Source organism: Pelobates fuscus, chromosome 12 (genome assembly GCF_036172605.1).
Source record: "Pelobates fuscus isolate aPelFus1 chromosome 12, aPelFus1.pri, whole genome shotgun sequence".
Taxonomy (NCBI): domain Eukaryota; kingdom Metazoa; phylum Chordata; class Amphibia; order Anura; family Pelobatidae; genus Pelobates; species Pelobates fuscus.
Window position 1 is genome coordinate 126,744,383 of NC_086328.1, and position 21,775 is coordinate 126,766,157.

Genomic DNA, 21,775 nt, shown 5'->3' on the forward strand with positions numbered 1-21,775 from the left:
TTAAGTGTAACTACCGAATGGCCCGTCGTTCGGTAGTTCCAGCACGAAGTTCTGGGCGCATGGAGGTCTCAGCGGTGTTCGCCTGTTTGTGTATCCGTTTTTAGTTCCATGCGTTCGAAGGCAAACACCACTGTTCGTGCGCAAGATGGCCGCGAACACGTGTAAGTCCCGAAATGGCGGCCACCTATATGTTATACACGGAGTTCGTGCTGAATGATGCGAACGGCTGGGAACAAGCTGGGAAGGTAAAACATGCTTTTGCTATATCAAAACAGTCCGGTGTTCGGTAGAAATCTGCCGATAAGGAACGAATTAAACTACCGAACAGATGCTTTATCATGCATTTCACTGTCTTAGTCCACAGGGCTTAGGGGATGATGAAGTTCTGTTACAACCAGTTTAACCTAACAAGTTACACAGCCCTTCTGTATGACACAAGAATTTGCTTCAGTCCTTTCCGATCACCTGCCTTGTCACCTGGTGTTGTTTGGACTGAGGCAAGGTGCTGTACAATTATCTGCACTTTCAAGAGTTTCAGGGCATTTAAACTCATACCCAAGTGTGTCTGTAGCTCTCAGCAGATGGGCAGTCCTGATTGATTGCTTCACTATACAATCAGTCATGCTGACATTCATGTGCACCGGGATAATACACCCCCTCCCGGTATCAGACCTGCCGAAGATGCCTCATCTCCAGCTCTAAAAAGCATTCTGTATCTCCCTCCTGACCTGCCATGCACTATCCATAAGCACAGAAAACCATTATGAGAGTAAATAACTATTTAGTTGGTTCTTCACCCAACAATATGGAAGAAGAGAAAAAACAAAGAATAAAGCACTCCATGGATCGCAGTGGTGAAGGGCAATATAGATTTTTTTGACACAACAGAGAGAAAGCACAAACACAACGTGGCACTTACGCATTTGAGTATGATGAATAAGTGCCACATTAGGCAAACAATGTGTGGGCATTTGAGTTTTGTGTGCTCTCTCTCTGTTGTGTCATGTATTTTAGCTGATTATTAAAACGTTTTTTCTGCATTCCATTTTTTATGGATCCTTTGTTCAGGTCTTTTTTCCCTCAAACTAAATTCTTAATTGACTGTTGTGGAGTGGCAGCCTCAGCTCTTAAACTCATGGACACCTGGCTCCATCGACCTGATTTTGATGAAATTTGATGTTGAAGAATGCAAAGTTATGCACTTTGGGGTAAAGAATTCACAAACAACTTATACACAAAGTGGTAGTGAATTAGGGATAACAACACACAATAAGGATTTGGGAATTGTTATAGACAACAAAGTAGGCAGCAATATGCAATTTCAATCAGATGTTGCTAGGGCCAGTAAGTTATTGTCATGTATAAAAAAGGGCATTCATTCTCGGAATTAAAATATCATTTTGCCTCTTTTTAAATCACTGGTAAGACCACACCTTGAATATGCTGTGCAACTTTGGGCACCTGTTCTAAAGAAGGATATTATGACACTAGAAAAAGTGCAGAGATGGGCTACCAAATTGATAAAAGGAATGGAGCAATTTAATTATGAAGAAAGATTAACAAATTTAAATCATGCATCAGAGTGGATATGATAACATTATACAAATATATTCGGGGGCCAATACAAATCATGATCTGGAAATCTATTACATAGGACACGAGATCACAGATTTAGACTGGAAGAAAGGAGATTTAGCCTAAAACAAAGGAAACGTTTTTTTACAGTAAGAACAATAAGGACGTGCAATTCTCTGACTGAAGAGGTGGTTTTATCGGAGTCTATACAAATGTTTAAGCAGTCCTGGGTGCATAAACATAATATTCAGGGATATCTGACTGCCATTCTGGGATCAATACATTATTTTTCCTAGTTTGTTGCAAAACTGGAAGCGCTTTAAACTGCAGCAAAAACAAAGGTGAGAAAGGCTAACCTTAATGGACGCAGGTCTCTTTTCAGCTATGTAACCTGAGATTTTTTATCAGAGATGGAAATCCTTCATCTGTACCATTGTGTGCCCCATAACATTTGCCCTCTTCTAGTGATTGACTCTTCTCTGTCTGTCTCTGCTGTCATGTTTGAAGTGTTGATATGTTCCTTCTTTCTCAGTTTTTATTCAAGGGCTGTAAGTTTAAAGTACAAAAAAGCAAAGAAGGAACGGGGAGGATTGTAATGTGGAGAAAGGGAATCGTGAATAGTTACACCATGGAGTCAACGTTTGGAGGATCTACCCTAGGTTAGTTGCCCACTCTGTGAAATTCAGTCATGTAGACTACCAAATAGATATCGTGGCAAACAACTTGTAATCACCAGATGTTCTTTGACTTACACTTATATCTTTCTCACATTGATTCCAAACAGGTAGCATTCATGCCTAAATTGTGTAGCAGGTGAATTCAGTAATTCTTTGTCTTCATTGGCCGGTTCATAGGAAAAGCAGGATATTTTCTGCTCAGTTTATTTAAATCAAACAGTGGCGCATTGAGCAAAGAAAATATTTTTTTTTTTTGAGGGGGGGGGGACTTTCTTTGTGGTGCACGTGTTAAACCTTGCAGTATTCTGTAGGTAAATTTCTATCATTTCTATCACAGGGCAAGGATATAGACCTATTACAGCTAACTAACCTCAACATCGTATATATAAAGAAGAAAACCAACAATATATGTTCAAATATCATAAACTGTGATATACAAAAAGACCTTGAGGTGTCACATTAACTCAGTGTATGTACAATTGGACAATTAACTATCATTGATGGGTAGTGTGGTACTTGGATTTGCTAGTGGCTAATCAGCCCTTTCTACCATGAATAGAAGAAGTCTTCTAACACATCGTCTGCATCTCACCAGGCTCTTAGCACATTTTGTTTGGTTTTAGAGTATATGAAAAATTGATGACTAAAAATGAGTCTGATTACATTTTAATCACCTCAGTCACTGACAAGTTACATGTGTGCAAAGCCTCTTAACTCCTAAAGACCAATGAATGATGTGCAACGTATGCTATTGCTATTGTGGTATTTACTTAACCAAAATTAAGCAGATATTGAGAATAATTCAGCATCAATGAGATTGGGGTGAAAACAAATCTAATAGCCAGCTCTGTAATGTACAGAAGAATTGGTTAGCAGATCTCTAGTAATAAGTGGGGGCTTAGAGTAGCTCCTTCTGTGTGGCAAACTAACACTCCTCATTACTAGGAATTCATGTTCCAGGGTTTTATATTATGCCTGATGGTTTTAATTTGAATATACTACATGACCAGCGACCCCATGCCCCATTTATGCTTATTTTATTACAGGCAATCGAAAAGGCACCCATTTCAGTGCCGCCGATCTAAAATCCATGGGCCACCACTTTTGTGACACATTGCTGGACTACTGTGATCCTGACAACAGCAAGGTAACAGCATATTACAATAATTACAGACATAGATCCTCTGTTGTGTAGTACATTTATAACACACTCTGTATTTCCAGAGAGTTTCTGTATTGTATGGAGAACCATGCATTTATTTTCTGCCACCATCTTCACCTATTCATGTCCTCTGTATGTCACATTCATTATGTGTCTTAGGGATGGGAGGTAGAGGGGAGAGATCCAATCCCTGGTGTATGTAACACTGTGCACAGATCCCAAAGCACTTTATCTGTCTTTAAAATGTATGGATTCGGGCGTGGCCTGGACACCGACCGAGATGGCCGCATAATTTCGGAGCTCCGCTGAATCCACTCTTAATCCGGCACTAGCCATCAGCATCGAGGCCAAATAACTGGCTTATCGCCCTCTACTATGCCAGGCAGGCACTCCGGCATGAAGCAGGGCACAAAAAAAGGAGGCGACAGGAGAGAAATCGGCAGATCGGTGGCAGACATGCTAACAACGCCGCGAGGCAGACAGGCCTCACAAGATGGCCGCCAGCACAGCCCGCGTGGATCCCTCTCCCCGGCCTCCACAACGGGCAGCGACCTGCCAGAAACGCAACCAGGGGACCCTGCACAAATACTGGCTAAACTACAGGAGGTGAAAAGCTTTCTTGCCAAGGAAATCTCCAACAGCACAAGGTCAAGGCAGAAATTCAGGCGGAAAGAGGAAAAGATGGATCAGGTCACACAGGCCCATAACAGCACCGTATCACATTCCAGAGCAATGGAACAACGGATATGTGACTTGGAACTCACGGTGGAAGACCTCGCCAACCGCTCCAGACGCAATAACGTGAGACTTAGGGGCCTCCCTGAAACAGCCACGGACGGAAATCTGGTGAGCAAAATGGAGCACTATTTCAAGCATTTACTCCCAGACATCCCGGATGCCTACTGGGCAATCGATCGGGCACACAGAGCGCTCCGAGCCCGTAGAGCGGAGGGACAGGCACCGAGAGACATCATCATCCGTTTTCATTACTATTCCACAAAAGAAGCGGTGATGAAATATGCTAGGACCAACGAGCTAAATTATCAAAACGCTATCATTACCCTATACCAGGACTTTTCCCCATCCACACTGCAACGCAGGCGAAACTGGAGACCCCTCACGACACTGCTTCAAGAGCAAGAAATCAAGTATACATGGGGGCACCCCTTCAAGCTGGTGGCTTTCAAGGCCGGGACTACCTACACCCTGCAACCGGGAGGAGACCCACTAAAATTCCTAAGGAGCCTCCAGATAGAACCGCCGAGAAGCTTTGCCCTATCCGAAGAAGCACTACCCGAACTTAAAGATCTACCCGTGGATTGGACAGTTGCCAAAGCAGCCAAAGCCTCAACGGACCGCCACACCTGAGACCCTCAGCGGACCCCTCACGACCACTTTTGGTTCACTCTCCCAACCTGCCGGGACCCGGTTCCTCAGGAGAGAGGGACTCACCTGAACTGTCGAACACTCTGTCGCTGACAGCTAATCGGTATCGTATGCAGCCCTTACCTAGATAAAGTCTTTTACATGGGACTCAATTTCTTGCACCCAGCTCTGTGGGGGTGATTATTGGAGGTGGGGTATGCTTGTGTACTGTATGTTGTAGATATGGTGACCCCCACACGGAGGCAAAATGATCACTGGGGAAAACAAGGCCTACCACTTTTGCCTCCGTTAGAGTACCCCAGCATACGGTGCACTACCAGTTCATTGGGGCACCCCTCCTCCTCCTCCCCCCCCCCCCCTCCCTCCCTTTCGACAGTGATACCCACTCCATACCAGCAAAATGCCAATATAGAAAACACGTGATAGGTACTGGAAAGCACCAAGATATATAAAAAAATGAAACAAAAAAAAAAGGAAAAAAAAGGTTTTAAAAAAAAAAAGGGAAAAAATTATTAAAAATAATAAATAATTTAAAAAAAAAAAAAAAAAAAAAGGGGGGGGGGGAATTTAAGGAACGCTTGGATTCGTAATCAGTTAACAGCAAACCTACTCCTGATAATCGTGCAAGTGAGTCTATTGGGTTCATTGTATAAGTGTGTGTAGCAGCACCCCAACAGTTTACCAGTTCTCAGTACAGTAGACCGAATAGGACTCAGGATCAATCAGAGACCCAGAGTTCCGCACATAGCAAGGGGTACTATGTTCATCTTTATTGAGTAGAGCTGATAAGCTGAACGCCCCTGTTCCCCCCCCCCCCCGGCTATCCCCCCCCCTCCCTCACCCCATTACGCCCGAAGGGCTTCAAGATACGGAGCATGGCCCCACGACCTCATGGCAGCATTAGAGGCCTCAGGTAGAGGCACAGTGGACTGGAGACATCCCCCCCCCCTGCGCAGGAGACAATTTGGACCTGCGAAGGTGGGGGGCACCCCCAACCAACACTGGCAAGTTATAAGACCAGTGCGCACAGATTGTTATGTTACTATGTACCAAAGGTTAACAGTTATTTTATGTTTATGTTCATGTTTTTATTTATGATTTCGGGTATGACCAACACAACGGGAGGAAGGAACCAGCTCTTGTTAGAGGGCCAAGAAAAGCAGCTTGTCGAAGAGTGGGTGACCCATAGACAACGGACAGGTAGTGGAGTACCACACCCAGCAAACACACGCCACACGGGAGTAATAGACACATGACGCTGAAAATTCTATCCATTAACGCCAAAGGCCTAAACATACCTACCAAACGCAGACTGCTCCTACGTGATCTAAAGGCAAAAAAAGCAGACATAGCGATAGTACAGGAGACCCACATACCGAGGACCTCGCCAACCAAACTAGGGGATAACATTTACAATATTATTCACGAGGCCAGGGCATCACGTAAACACGCAGGAGTGGCTGTACTCATACACAAGCGCTGCCCTTTTACGGTCACACACACACAGAAGGACCCTGAAGGCAGATTCTTGGCCGTCTCAGGCAACTATTACAATACCAAAATGCATATAGTAAACTTGTACGCACCCAACAAACCAGATAGTGATTACTGGAACACCATAACATCCCTACTCGCCACCTTACAAGGAGGCATATTGGTGGTGGGGGGGGACCTGAATGCTGTACCCAGCCCGGCGACCGACCGTAGCTCTAAAACAGGGACTCAGCGTTCACAGGGGAGAGGGGGTCAGGACAAACTCCTTCATACTTTTCTACAACGCACTGGACTAATGGACGCGTGGAGACTCCAGCACCCAGACACCTTAGACTATACATACTATTTGGCACCCCACACTACATACTCCAGAATAGACAATCTTCTTCTCAATGGAGCTGGCATGGCTAAACTAATACACTCAGAAATAAACAATATCACATGGTCGGACCATGCAGATGTGACTATAACATTAGGCATAGGCCAACACCGCAACGCCTGGACATGGAGACTCAACACGGACCTACTCACTGACAAAGACATATCCGCCACGACCCGACAGAAAATCTTAGACTATTTTACCACTAACGACACGGAAGATATCAACCCGACCTCACTGTGGGCAGCACACAAAGCAGTGCTACGGGGACATCTCATACAGGCAGCCACACATAAAAAACGAACCAAAACGAAACACCTCCTAGAATTGCAAACTACAATGCGGAAACTAGAACAACAACACAAGCAGACCCCCACCACCACCATATACACAAAACTACGAGCCGTACGTCACGCTATAAAAGAACACACCATAGCAGACATAGCACACTCCTTAGTCTGGTCAAAGCGCTTTTTCTTCGAAAAAGCCAACAAGATGGACACGTTACTAGCACGAACCCTCCGACCCAGACCAGGACATAAACCCATAACCACACTACGAACCGCAGCCAATGACTTGGTACACACCCCTAAAGACATCAATAGCACGTTCACTGAATACTTTCAGAAGCTATACAACCACACCCCAAAAGAAAGGGAAGCGCAAACCACACGCATAACGGAATTCCTATCCCAATTAAACCTCCCCCAGGTGTCCACAGTGGAGGCCAATACCCTGGAGAGCCCCATCACACAGGAGGAGGTAGAATCGGTGATATCAGCCCTTAAAGGTCGCAAAGCACCGGGCCCAGACGGGTACGATATGGGCTATTACAAAAGATATAAAGTGGAATTAGCCCCCTACCTCACCAAATTATACAACCACTTCCTCCAAGGCGGTACTCCGGACCGCGACATGGCCACTGCCAACATAATATTAATCCCCAAACCCGACAAAGACGGTACACTAGCTACCAATTACAAACCAATATCACTTATAAACGCGGACTTAAAAATATACGCAAAGATACTGGCGGGGAGACTAACCCCGTTACTTCCAACATTAATACACCCAGACCAAGTAGGCTTCATGCCGGGGCGCCAATTATACGAGAATACACGCAGAGGTGCCGATTTGATGTGGCTCATGTCTAACTCTAAGTCACCAGCCCTGGCGCTTTCCCTTGACGCGGAGAAGGCCTTTGACAGGGTCCAATGGTCTTTTCTGTTCCACTTATTACAAAAACAAGGCTTCCCAGACACATACATCACTGCCACAAAAGCCCTATACACTGACCTGCAGGCACAAACCATAATAACAGGCGCCCCGAGGACACCATTTCGGGTGAGCAATGGAACGAGGCAGGGGTGCCCCTTGTCGCCGCTGTTGTTCGCGATAGTTCTAGAGCCACTCTTGCTTCTAATCAGAACGGATCCAAATATTAAAGGGGTGCAAATTGGGGGGGAGCAATTTAAAACAGCAGCATATGCGGACGGTATCCTCCTCACACTGACAGATCCGATTCCCTCAATGGCGAATCTGGAAAAGCTACTTCAAATTTACGGGGAGTTATCCGGGTACAAAGTCAATCTCACCAAATCAACGGCACTGCCATTTCACATTCCTGATCACGAGATACAATACATCAGACGAACGTACCACATTAAAACAAATACAACCACGCTCACATATCTAGGCGTCAGACTAACCGTGGACCACAAATCGCTTTACCAACACAACTACACACCACTGCTCAACAGACTTAAGACAGACCTAGACAACTGGATAGACAAGCCGATTACATGGCTTGGACGGCTACACTCGGTAAAAATGAATGTACTACCAAGACTACTATTCCTCTTCCAAGCACTCCCAGTTCGGGTCACCAAGAATGACCTAGCAGACATACAAAAGGCAATAGATGCCTTTATATGGCAAAGAAGGAGACCCAGGATAGCCAAGGCAACATTGTATAACCCTAAATGGAGGGGAGGATTGGGTATGCCCCATCTGCACCATTACTACACTGCCGCACAATTAGCACAAATAGCTCACTGGCACTGCCCGACTAACCAACGTAGATGGGTGGACATAGAATCCCTCATGACTGGGGCAGACCTACCGCAATTCCTTATCTGGGTGCCCAGAGAACACAGAGTGCTCTTACGGACAGAATGCCCGGCAATCCTTAACTCCCTTAGCTTATGGGACAGAGTAGCAAAGAAACTTAAACTAACAGGCTTACCGTCCTTAATGACTCCGGTCTTGCGCAACAGGGTATTCCCACCCGGACTGAGGGCACAAGAGTTTCACGGCATGGAAGCCACAGGTCTACAACGTTACACACATCTGTTTACAAACAACCAATTAGTTTCCTACCAACATCTACAAACTCTGGCCCCACTAAAAACAAGTGACTTCTTCAGATATCTCCAGATACGGGACTTCGCACAGACCAGAGGAGTCAGAACAGCAATAGCCAAACCGCTCACTTTCTTTGAGAAAATATGCTTGCAAGAGCATATGCCAACCAAACTAATCTCACTACTATACAATCATATATGCCTAGAATCAGGGACCTGGGGCACTCAGACATACACTGACAAATGGGAGGCGGACTTGGGGGAGTCATTAGAGGGGACAGATTGGCAGGATATCTGGGAGGCTAATGCAAAAGTATCCATATGCACGGCCCTCCAGGAACAATCATACAAAATACTACTTCGGTGGTACACGACCCCTGTCAAACAGTGCCACATGCAATTAAGTCCCACAGACACCTGCTGGAGGCTCTGCGGGGAAAAGGGCACATACATTCATATGTGGTGGCACTGTGCCAAGGTTAAAGTGTACTGGGGGCATATTGCAGACCTAACCTCGAATATCCTACAACGCAGGATAACACTAGACCCATGGGCGTGCCTACTATCACGGCCAACAGAGGGACTAAATAAACACGACCAAAAATTGCTAAACATGCTTAACTTGGCAGCCCGTAGAGCATTAGCACAATATTGGATTAAACACGAAGTACCCCCGATCTCCCTAGTTCTCTCCAAAATCAGGGATAATTACCTGATGGACAAGTTAACTGCACAGGTTCGCGATTCTAGTGCCACCTTCCAAAAAACTTGGGCACTCTGGGAACAATATGACGTATAACATACTAAGCATAATCCCAACTCCGACAGTTTTGAAGTTAAAATTAACAGCATGACATACCCAATGTTACAGGTTTTAATGATTATGTTTTATACTGTACATATATTATATTTTATTTTATTTTACTATATTCTGTATGTTATTTCTACTGGTCTATGTCTCAATGCACAATAGTCACTGATGCATGCACGGACCAGCGTATTGTGACAAAACTTAAATACACGTGGACTTGGCACAACACAAAGGTATACTTGAAAGGCTTCTGCGCAAGCCATATGCAATGTATTATTATATGCACTAACATACCCTTCCTTTCTGTAATACAACTATTAAGATGCTTCTTGTGATTGGGCCTCTGCGCAGGCCAAAAGTACTGTGATGCAATGTGCCGGTCGACGTTTAAATAAAGAATTGAAAAAAAAAAAAAAAGTATGGATTCAGGGTCACCATTTCGCCCCCAGTGACCTGTATTATTAGTAAAATGATTGATTGCTGTCCTGGTGTAAAGTCATTTCCCCTGCTCTCCCCTGCAGTTCAAGCTGTGTGTGTCTGAACTCCAGAGCTTAGTGGAAGAAGAAATAAGGGAGAAGCTGAAGCGACTTGGACGCGATGTAGATTCAGATATCAATCTGAGCGATATCTCATTGTCAGATCTTGAATCCAGGTGAGCAGTTCACACCTTCAGGTAAACAGGGGTGAGAATGCCACACTTCCTTCCCACAGATTATAAATTATTCACTTTCGTACTTTGCTTTTGTTGCTTTGGTGTTTTGCCCCAGTAATGCTCTGCGCTTAAAAACATATTAATGAAAAAAGAACTTAACGGGACATTCCAGACCCCTAAAGCACTTTAGCTTGCTGAAAAACTTTGTGTGAAGAGCGTGTCCTCTTTTCATTTTACAAAATTATTTCAATAGAAATTGACATGTATATAAATTAACCTGGTAACACCCCCCTGACTGTCAATCAGACAACTGGTCCAGTTACTTCCTGGTTTGGTTAACTCAGTGGAGATACTCAGAGCATCTGCTTGGCAAAGACTAAACAGTGAGTAAGACACTGTAGCTTTAGGCATATACATCTATTCCTCATTTATTCACGGGTATTCCTATAGTGTTCCTTTAACCCCTTAAGGACACATGACATGTGTGACATGTCATGATTCCCTTATATTCCAGAAGTTTGGTCCTTAAATGGTTAAAGATTTAAGACGGTAACTTGTTTATATTTCTCCAGTAAAAGTGGACTACCTCGTACTAGCTGGAGAGCATGGCAGACCTGCCTGGGGACATATTAATAGTGGCCACCAGTTTTTACTATGTATTGTGAACCGAACACCCTCTGATTCATAATCACTTTGTTAACAATGAACTGACAGTCTATTGTCATTTACTGCCAGTTGTAACAGCACACCCTTATTCTGATTGTTTGTATGACACATATTCACTTACTATTCAACTTCTATCATTAATACAGCACAGGAGGATCCAACAGTTCAGAATCAGATGGACTTCCAGCTCATTTACTTCATATTGCAGAAAAGGTGAGCTGCAACAAGGCTTGAAGGATGAGCCTAGGTCAGCCAAAAGCACCCTAACATTGTTTAGAACTGGAGGGGGAGTCCAGTTCACTCCTGGCACTATAACCACTACATAAATCTTTAGTTGTTAGTTGTTGCTTGGAGTGTTCCCTTAATCTATATATTTCACTATTTTCTAATGTTGCCGTGTATGTGTTAGCACTAGTGATGTCCCGAACGGTTCGCTGGCGAATAGTTCCTGGCGAACATAGCTTGTTCGCGTTCGCCACGGATGGCGAACATATGCTATGTTAGGTCCGCCCCCGATTCGTCATCATTGAGGAAACTTTGACCCTGTACCTCACAGTCAGCAGACACATTCCAGCCAATCAGCAGCAGACCCTCCCTCCCAGACCCTCCCACCTCCTTGACAGCATCCATTTTAGATTCATTCTGAAGCTGCATTCTTAGTGAGAGGAGGGACAGTGTGCTGCTGCTGATTTAATAGGGAAATTGATAGCTAGGCTAGTGTATTCAGTGTCCACTACAGTCCTGAAGGACTCATCTGATCTCTGCTGTAAGGACAGCACCCAGCGTGTGTGTCAGGCTCACAGCGTATACTGTGCCCACTTGCCCAGTGCCACCACTCATATCTGGTGTCACAATAGCTTGCATTTAACAAAAAAAAAAACTGTTTTGACTGTAATATAATAGCAGTCAGTTTCCTTCACACGTGTGCGTTTCAGGGCCTGCCAGGGCACAGTGCCACACCAGTGCAACTCATATCTGGTGTAACAGTAGTGTACATTTAAAAAAAAATATACAATTTTGACTGTAATAGATTGAATAGCAGTTAGTTGTCTGCAAGCGTGTGTGTCAGGCTCACAACATATACTGTGCCCACTTGCCCAGTGCCACCACTCATATCTGGTGTCACAATAGCTTGCATTTAACAAAAAAAAAAAATTTTTGACTGTAATATAATAGCAGTCAGTTTCCTTCACACGTGTGCGTTTCAGGGCCTGCCAGGGCACAGTGTCACACCAGTGCAACTCATATCTGGTGTAACAGTAGTGTACATTTAAAAAAAAAATACAATTTTGACTGTAATAGATTGAATAGCAGTTAGTTGTCTGCCAGCGTGTGTGTCAGGCTCACAGCGTATACTGTGCCCACTTGCCCAGTGCCACCACTCATATCTGGTGTCACAATAGCTTGCATTTAACCAAAAAAATACTTTTTTGACTGTAATATAATAGCAGTCAGTTTCCGTCACATGTGTGCGTTTCAGGGCCTGCCAGGGCACAGTGTCACACCAGTGCAACTCATATCTGGTGTAACAGTAGTGTACATTTAAAAAAATAAAATACAATTTTGACTGTAATAGATTGAATAGCAGTTAGTTGTCTGCAAGCGTGTGTGTCAGGCTCACAGCGTATACTGTGCCCACTTGCCCAGTGCCACCACTCATATCTGGTGTCACAATAGCTTGCATTTAACCAAAAAAATACTTTTTTGACTGTAATATAATAGCAGTCAGTTTCCGTCACATGTGTGCGTTTCAGGGCCTGCCAGGGCACAGTGTCACACCAGTGCAACTCATATCTGGTGTAACAGTAGTGAACATTTAAAAAAACAAATACAATTTTGACTTTAATAGATTGAATAGCAGTTGTCTGCCAGCGTGTGTGTCAGTCTTACAGCGTATACTGTGCCCACTTGCCCAGTGCCACCACTCATATCTGGTGTCACAATAGCTTGCATTTAACAAAAAAAAACTTTTTTGACTGTAATATAATAGCAGTCAGTTTCCTTCACACGTGTGCGTTTCAGGGCCTGCCAGGGCACAGTGTCACACCAGTGCAACTCATATCTGGTGTAACAGTAGTGTACATTTAAAAATAAAATACAATTTTGACTGTAATAGATTGAATAGCAGTTAGTTGTCTGCCAGCGTGTGTGTCAGGCTCACAGCGTATACTGTGCCCACTTGCCCAGTGCCACCACTCATATCTGGTGTCACAATAGCTTGCATTTAACCAAAAAAATACTTTTTTGACTGTAATATAATAGCAGTCAGTTTCCTTCACACGTGTGCGTTTCAGGGCCTGCCAGGGCACAGTGTCACACCAGTGCAACTCATATCTGGTGTAACAGTAGTGTACATTTAAAAAAAAAAAAAATACAATTTTGACTGTAATAGATTGAATAGCAGTTAGTTGTCTGCAAGCGTGTGTGTCAGGCTCACAGCGTATACTGTGCCCACTTGCCCAGTGCCACCACTCATATCTGGTGTCACAATAGCTTGCATTTAAAAAAAAACAAAAAACTTTTTTGACTGTAATATAATAGCAGTCAGTTTCCTTCACACGTGTGCGTTTCAGGGCCTGCCTGGGCACAGTGTCACACCAGTGCAACTCATATCTGGTGTAACAGTAGTGTACATTTAAAAAAAAAAAACAATTTTGACTGTAATAGATTGAATAGCAGTTAGTTGTCTGCCAGCGTGTGTGTCAGGCTCACAGCGTATACTGTGCCCACTTGCCCAGTGCCACCACTCATATCTGGTGTCACAATAGCTTGCATTTAACCAAAAAAATACTTTTTTTACTGTAATATAATAGCAGTCAGTTTCCTTCACACGTGTGCGTTTCAGGGCCTGCCAGGGCACAGTGTCACACCAGTGCAACTCATATCTGGTGTAACAGTAGTGTACATTTAAAAAAAAAAAATACAATTTTGACTGTAATAGATTGAATAGCAGTTAGTTGTCTGGAAGCGTGTGTGTCAGGCCTACAGCGTCTACTCTGCCAACTTCTGCCAGTGCACAGTGCCACATATCTGTTGTCACAGTAGCTTGCACGCATAGTACCACTAAGCGAAAAAAAAATTACAGGCAGAGGCAGGCCACCCCGCAGGGGCCGTCGTCGTCGTGGTGCTGTGATTCCCTTTGGCCCTAGAATAATGCCCAGTGTTCAGAGGCCACGTACCCAGGGCCGGATTAACATAGGGGCTGATGGAGCTGCAGCTCCAGGCCCAGGCCCATGGAATAGGCCCATTTAAAAAAAAAAAAAAAAATTTTTTTTTTTTTTTTTTTTTTTACACACTACTCTTAGGTTTGCCACCTGACTGGTATTTTACTGGCACAGCCGGTATTTGAGTGTGCCTGGCCGTGCCAGTATTGCAGTAATACCGGCAATACAAATGCAGGTATTTTTCTCAGAATAAATGGAGATTACTCTGCAATACCAGCACCGGCCAATAGGGGTCACTGTGTGTGGAGAGAGGCAGGGATAGGAAGTTACAGCATATCCCTGCCTCTCTCTACTACTCACTGATCCATGGGGGAGCAGCAACATGGCACAGAGTCCAGACAGCAGCTCTACAGTAAGTGAGGGATGGGGGGAGAGGCAGCAGGGACACATGGGGACACTGAGACACTAGGGGACACTAAGGGACATATGGGGACACTGAGACACTAGGGGACACAGACACATGGGGACACAGACACTAGGGGACACTGAGACACTAGGACACATTGGGACACAGACACTGGGAGACCTGGGAACACTGAGACACTTGGGGACACTGGAAGACATGGGGACGCTGAGACACATGGGGACACTGTGAGACATAGGGACATTGGGAGACACTGAGACATTGGGACACGGAGACACTATGTCCCCATTTCTCCCAGTGTTCCCATGTACCCCAGCCAGTGTCCCTAGTGTCTCAGTGTCCCCAAGTCTCCCAGTGTCTGTGTCCCCATGTCTCCCAGTGTCCCTATATGTCCCAGTGTCCCCATGAAAAGTTATTCTCCAGTGTCTTCCTTGCCAGAGTGTAGTTCATTGTTAGCATAATTTTCATCTATAAGGTAAGCTATATATAATCGCCTGAAGAGTGATGTGCAGGTATAGGAGTTTTCTGAGAAACAGATATGCGGTCTTTATGGTCTTTGTAATTAGGAGAGTCAGGTTGAGAGGTCTGTAAGTTTGGATCAGAGTCAATTGAGGGCTTTGGAGGTCTTCTTGGACAGAATGAGATTATGTGCCCTTTTTCACCACAATAAAAAAAATGCATCCTCTTGCCGTCTTTTTTGTATTTCTTCCTTAGTTAATGGATTTTGTTTCCTGCTTTACCTGGAAAGTAAGACAGTCTCACAGTCTCAGTCTTTTTCTCAGGTGAATTGCAGGGGCTTGATTGCAGCAAATAAGACACTGAATTCCAGTTCCAAGAGACATTTAGCAATGATTGTCAGAACACCTGTGTGGTGAAAGTGACCTTGCCACTGGTTCTCCACAACTGTCCCTATGTCTTCCAGTGTCCCCAAGTGTCTGTCTCCCAGCCAGTGTCCCCTAGTCTCCCAGTGTCCCCTAGTCTCCCAGTGTATGTGTTCCCATGTTTCCGTGTCCCTAGTGTCCTAGTGTCCCCAAATGTTTGTGTCCCCATGTCTCTCAGTGTCTGTGTCCCTAGTGTCTCAGTGTCCCCATTTCTCCCAGTTTCCCTAAATGTCTCAGTGTTCCAATGTCTCCCAGTGTCCCCATGTCTGTGTGTTCCCGGGTCTCTCAGTGTCCCCATGTCGCTCAGTGTCCCCGGGTCTCACTGTGTCCCCAGTATCCTAGTGACATGGGGACACACTGAGACATTGGGACACTGGGCAACATGGGGACACTGAGACACTGGGAGACTTAGGGACTGGGCGACATGGGGACACGGACACTGTGATACATAGGGACACTGAGACACTGGGTGACTTGCGAGACTGAGACACTGGGAGACATTGGGAGCAATCCATCTATACAGCAGAATCAAACTGTGAGTAGTTTGTTGGTGATTTTACAGAATTTTCTCTGATGTCACTCCTTGTGATTATACAAATGATTAAGGCTGGTATTTTTTCCCAAGAAAGGTGGCAACCCTAACTACTCTTCACATACTCTTGCTTAAAGGAGCACTATAGGGTCAGGAACACAATCATGTATTTCTGACCCTATTATGTTAAAACCACCACCGTGGCCCCTTCTTGCCTCCATAAGTATAGTAAAATATAACTTGTATTCAAGTCTGCAGCCGCTGGCTCTGCCTCTGAACTGACTGTCTACTGACATCATCAGAAGTGGTGGTCTGAGCAAATTACAATACTTGCCCATAGGATTGACTGAGACTGTCAACTAGGCAGATCAGGGGCAGAGCAATCACAAGTCCAACATAGCCCTGGCCAATCAGCATCTCCTCATAAAGATAAATTGAATCAATGCATCTTTATGAGGAAGGTTCAGTGTCTGCATGCAGAGGGTGGAAACACTGAATAGCAGTGCTGCACAATAGGCAGTACTGCCCCAGGAAACACCTCTAGCAGCCATCTAAGGAGCGGCCAGTGGAGTTATTTTCTCTGAAAAGACAGTGTTTACTGCAAAAGGCCTGTATGGAATGATTCTACTTACCAGAACAAATACAATAAGCTGTAGTTGTTCTGGTGACTATAGTGTCCCTTTAAGTTTGGAAGCTTAAGAGGGATGTATGGGAACAAAACTTGTGTGGACTGGCTGACAATAAAATTAGTTTAGGTAATCCAGACATTGGTCTCTCTAACACTGTGGCATGTCCCCTTTCTTCTACATTCACTACATACACCTTTTCTCTGTCTCAGATTATATACCAGGAATTTCTGCCTGCTAGTAAGAAAGTAAGGAGACAAGTGGACCAGCGAGTGCTAGGGGACAGTCCTTAGAAAGCATGGAGTGAGCGCATCTTTAGACGCATTTATGTCAAGCTCAGGGTGCTGCCTGCGTAGTATGCCTGCATGATTGGCGGGCAGCTTGACATGCATTCATGCCAGGCTGTCCTTCAAATTCTTTGGACAGACATGCCCCCTTTTTGGGCATGTTCTCCCCTTTTGGCAGGTCTGGTCACGTGATTCGCACCAGTGTCCCACCCTTTTACCTTGCCCATTGACTTCCTGCTTCACTGGACACTGCTGTTAGGGGTTATGGATTTACTTGAAAGATGAAAGCATAATTTAGAGAGAGATTAGCATAGAGTATGTGTTTTCTTATAGCTGCATCCTATGAGTTTCCCTCCAGCACCATCTCCATCTGATACATGACGCTTGGGAGGTATGACTGTTTTAGTGTTGGTCGATAAGATTCCGTAATTAGGCCCATCATAATTGTCAGCACCAGGCCCACTGTGCTCTTAATCCGGCCCTGCACGTACCCTGAACTCGAAAAGTTCTGAGGACATAGTTGACTGGCTAACACAGGACACCCAATCTTCTACAGCTTCCGCTCAGAACCTTGACGCATCATCCTCCTCCAGCTTAGCTTCGGTCACCTCTCAAGTTACCACTCGCCCGCCTGCCGCCACCACCAACACTAGCACCACAGCCGCTTCACTTGATATGTCAGAGGAGTTATTTACACATCAGTTGGTAGAAATGAGTGATGTGCAAGCATTATTGCCAGAGGATGTAGATAACAGGGATATGTCTCAGTCAGGCAGCATTACACACATGGACGTACGGTGTGATGATGATGATGATGTTGTACCCGCTGCTGCTTCCTTTGCTGAGTTGTCAGATACAAGTGAAGTGGTTGATGATGACGATGCGTCCGTGGATGTCACGTGGGTGCCCGCTAGAAGAGAAGAAGAACAGGGGGAAAGTTCAGATGGGGAGACAGAGAGGAAGAGGAGATGAGTTGGAAGCAGGGGGAGGTCGTCGCAAGGAGCTAGTGGCACAGTCAGACAGCATGCATCGGCACCCGGGGTCAGCTAGACAGCACGCCAATCAAAGCATGCTGTTGCCACCACCTGAATGCCGTCATTGCAGAGCTCAGCAGTGTGGCATTTTTTTTGTGTGTCTGCCTCTGACAACAGCGATGCCATTTGCAACCTGTGCCAAAAGAAACTGAGTCGTGGGAAGTCCAACACCCACCTAGGTACAACTGCTTTGCGAAGGCACATGATCGCACATCACAAACGCCTATGGGATCAACACATGAGTACAAGCAGCACACAAACTCAAAGCCGCCATCCTCCTCCTGGTCCAGCATCTTCAGCCACGTCAACCACTGCTGTCCTCCTTGCCCCCTCTCAACCATCCGCCACTCCGTCTCTCGCCTTGAGCAGTTCCTGCTCATCTGCCCACAGTCTGGTGTCTGTCAAGGACATGTTTGAGCGTAAGAAGCCAATGTCACAAAGTCACCCCCTTGCCCAGCGTCTGACAGCTGGCTTGTCTGAACTCTTAGCCCGCCAGCTTTTACCATACAAGCTAGTGGAGTCTGAGGCGTTAAAAAAATTTGTAGCTATTGGGACACCACAGTGGAAGGTACCCGGACAAAATTTCTTTGCACAAAAGGCAATCCCCAACCTGTACTCGATTGTGCAAAAGGAAGTAATGGCATGTCTGGCACACAGTGTTGGGGCAAGGGTCCATCTGACCACTGATACCTGGTCTGCAAAGCATGGTCAGGGCAGGTATATCACCTACACTGCGCATTGGGTAAACCTGCTGACGGCTGCCAAGCATGGAATGCGTGGCTCTGCAGAGGAGTTGGTGACACCGCCACGACTTGCAGGCAGGCCTGCTGCCACCTCCTCTACTCCTCCTACTCCATCCTCTTCCATAACCTCCTCGGCTGAGTCCTCTTCTGCTGCTGCGTCTTGCTCCACATCAACGGCACCCCCCCAGCTCCCCAGGTACTATTCCACATCCCGGATACGGCAGTGTCACGCCATCTTGGGGTTGACTTCCCTGAAAGCAGAGAGTCACACCGGACCAGCACTCCTGTCCGCCCTGAACGCACAGGTGGATCAGTGGCTGACTCTGCACCAACTGGAGATCGGCAAAGTGGTTTGTGACAACGGAAGAAATTTGTTGGCGGCATTGAATTTGGGCAAGTTGACACATGTGTGTAATCTGATCGTACAACGCTTTGTGCTTAAGTACCCAGGCTTACAGGACGTCCTGAAGCAGGCCAGGAAGGTGTGTGGCCATTTCAGGCGTTCCTACACGGCCATGGCGCACTTTTCAGATATTCATCGGCGAAACAACATGCCAGTGAGGCGCTTGATTTGCGAAAGCCCGATACGTTGAAATTCAACACTCCTAATGTTCGACCGCCTGCTCCAACAAGAAAAAGCTGTTAACGACTATTTGTATGACCGGGGTGCTAGGACAGCCTCTGCGGAGCTGGGAATTATTTTGCCACGTTACTGGACGCTCATGCGCAATGCCTGTAGGCTCATGCGTCCTTTTGAGGAGGTGACAAACCTAGTCAGTCGCACCGAAGGCACCATCAGCGACATCATACCATTTGTTTTCTTCCTGGAGCGTGCCCTGCGAAGAGTGCTGGATCAGGCCGTGAAGCGTGAAGAGGAAGAGGAAAAGTTGTGGTCACCATCACCACCAGAAACAGCCTTATCAGCATTGCTTGCTGGACCTGCGGCAACGCTGGAAGAGGATTGTGAGGCAGAGGAGTCAGAGGAGGAATGTGGCTTTGAGGAGGAGATGGAAGACCAACCAGAACAGGCATTCCAGGGTGCTCGTTGTCACCTATCTGGTACCTGGTGTTGTACGTGGCTGGGGGGAAGAACATACCTTCAGTGAGATCACTGAGGACGAGGAACGGGACATGAGTAGCTCGGCATCCAACCTTGTGCAAATGGGGTCTTTCATGCTGTCGTGCCTGTTGAGGGACCCTTGTATAAAAAAGCTGAAGGAGAACGACCTGTACTGGGTGTCCACACTACTAGACCCCTGGTATAAGCAGAAAGTGCCTGAAATGTTACCAAATTACCGCAAGTCGGAAAGGATGCAGCAGTTCCAAAATAAATTAAAAAGTATGCTTTACACAGCGTATAAGGGTGATGTCACAGCACAACGGGAATCTAACAGGGGAAGAGGTGAAAGTAATCCTCCTCCTCCCACGACCACGCCGGCAAGGACAGGACGCTTTACAGACGTGTTGTTGATGGAGGACATGCGGAGCTTTTTAAGTCCTACGCATCGCCACAGCCCTTCGGGGTCCACCTTCAGAGAACGACTCGACCGACAGGTAGCAGACTACCTCGCCTTAACCGCAGATATCGACACTCTGAGGAGCGATGAACCCCTTGACTACTGGGTGTGCAGGCTTGACCTGTGGCCTGAGCTATCCCAATTTGCGATAGAACTTCTGGCCTGCCCCGATTCAAGTGTCCTGTCAGAAAGGACCTTCAGTGCAGCAGGAGGTATTGTCACTGAGAAGAGAAGTCGCCTAAGTCAAAAGAGTCTAGATTACCTCACCTTTATTAAGATGAAAGATGGATCCCGAAGGGACTGACAGTGGGCGATACATTCGACTAAAAAAAGCCTGTTGAGGGGGACGTAACAGGGATTAAACTGATAAGAATAGTACTACTTAACACACCACTCCTATCTGGTGGCACATTAGATTGCACGCGCAGTGCCCCAAATTTGAAGTAGGAGGACCGACCAAGCATCTTTTTCCATCTCCCGGTTCCTAAAATCGATGCCATATACACGTCCCCTGATAGGGGACGTAACAGGGATAAAACTGATAAGAATAGTACTACTTAACACACCACTCCTATCTGGTGGCACATTAGATTGCACGCGCAGTGCCCCAAATTTGAAGTAGGAGGACCGACCAAGCATCTTTTTCCATCTCCCGGTTCCTAAAATCGATGCCATATACACGTCCCCTGATAGGGGACGTAACAGGGATTAAACTGATAGGAATAGTACTACTTAACACACCTTATAATAACGCAGAGAGAGGAGTCTGAAGAAGAGGAGTCAGAGGAGGAAGGTGGCTTTGAGGAGGTGGAAGACCAAACACAGCAGGCGTCCCAGGGGCCTTTTTGTCACCTTTCGGGGACCCTTGGTGTTGTACGTGACTGGGTGGAGGAAGAGACCTTCAATGACATCAGTGAGGACAAGGAACGGGACATGGCTAGCTTGGTATCCAACCTTGTGCAAATGGGGAGTTTGCGGTTGTGCAAATGGACTGTTTGCAATTGTTTGCGGTGCGTTAAACGGGGAGTTTGGTCTGTCACTGTGAAGCGGGCGTAACCCTTACACTACCTGATCAATACAACATCATACCTGATGTTTTAAAGCAGGTTATTCCAAACAATTTAGGAATGTTAGGTGATTTATGCCCTTTATGGATTAAAACCAGACTCTGCATCAACTATGTAATTTTCCATGGGAGTTTTGCCATGGATCCTCCTCCGGCATGCCACAGTCCAGGTGTTAGTCCCCTTGAAACAACTTTTCCATCACTATTGTGGCCAGAAAGAGTCCCTGTGAGTTTTAAAATTTGCCTGCCCATTGAAGTCTATGGCGGTTTGCCCGTTCGCGAACATTTGTGGAAATTCGCGTTCGCCGTTAGCGAACGGAAAATGTTATGTTCGCG

At 45.9% G+C, this 21,775-nt stretch overlaps 1 protein-coding gene across 2 annotated transcripts in view; it reads left to right on the forward strand.

Moving 5' to 3' along the window:
- The window catches only part of AGBL2 (AGBL carboxypeptidase 2), a 66,049-nt gene that overhangs the window by 26,638 nt on the left and 17,636 nt on the right, over window positions 1–21,775 (forward strand). For both annotated transcript variants that reach the window (XM_063438850.1, XM_063438851.1), the window contains exons 10-13: window positions 2,108–2,234; window positions 3,299–3,399; window positions 10,369–10,499; window positions 11,312–11,378. In XM_063438850.1, coding sequence (XP_063294920.1) covers window positions 2,108–2,234; window positions 3,299–3,399; window positions 10,369–10,499; window positions 11,312–11,378 — 426 coding nt within the window. The remainder of the gene's footprint in view (window positions 1–2,107; window positions 2,235–3,298; window positions 3,400–10,368; window positions 10,500–11,311; window positions 11,379–21,775) is intronic.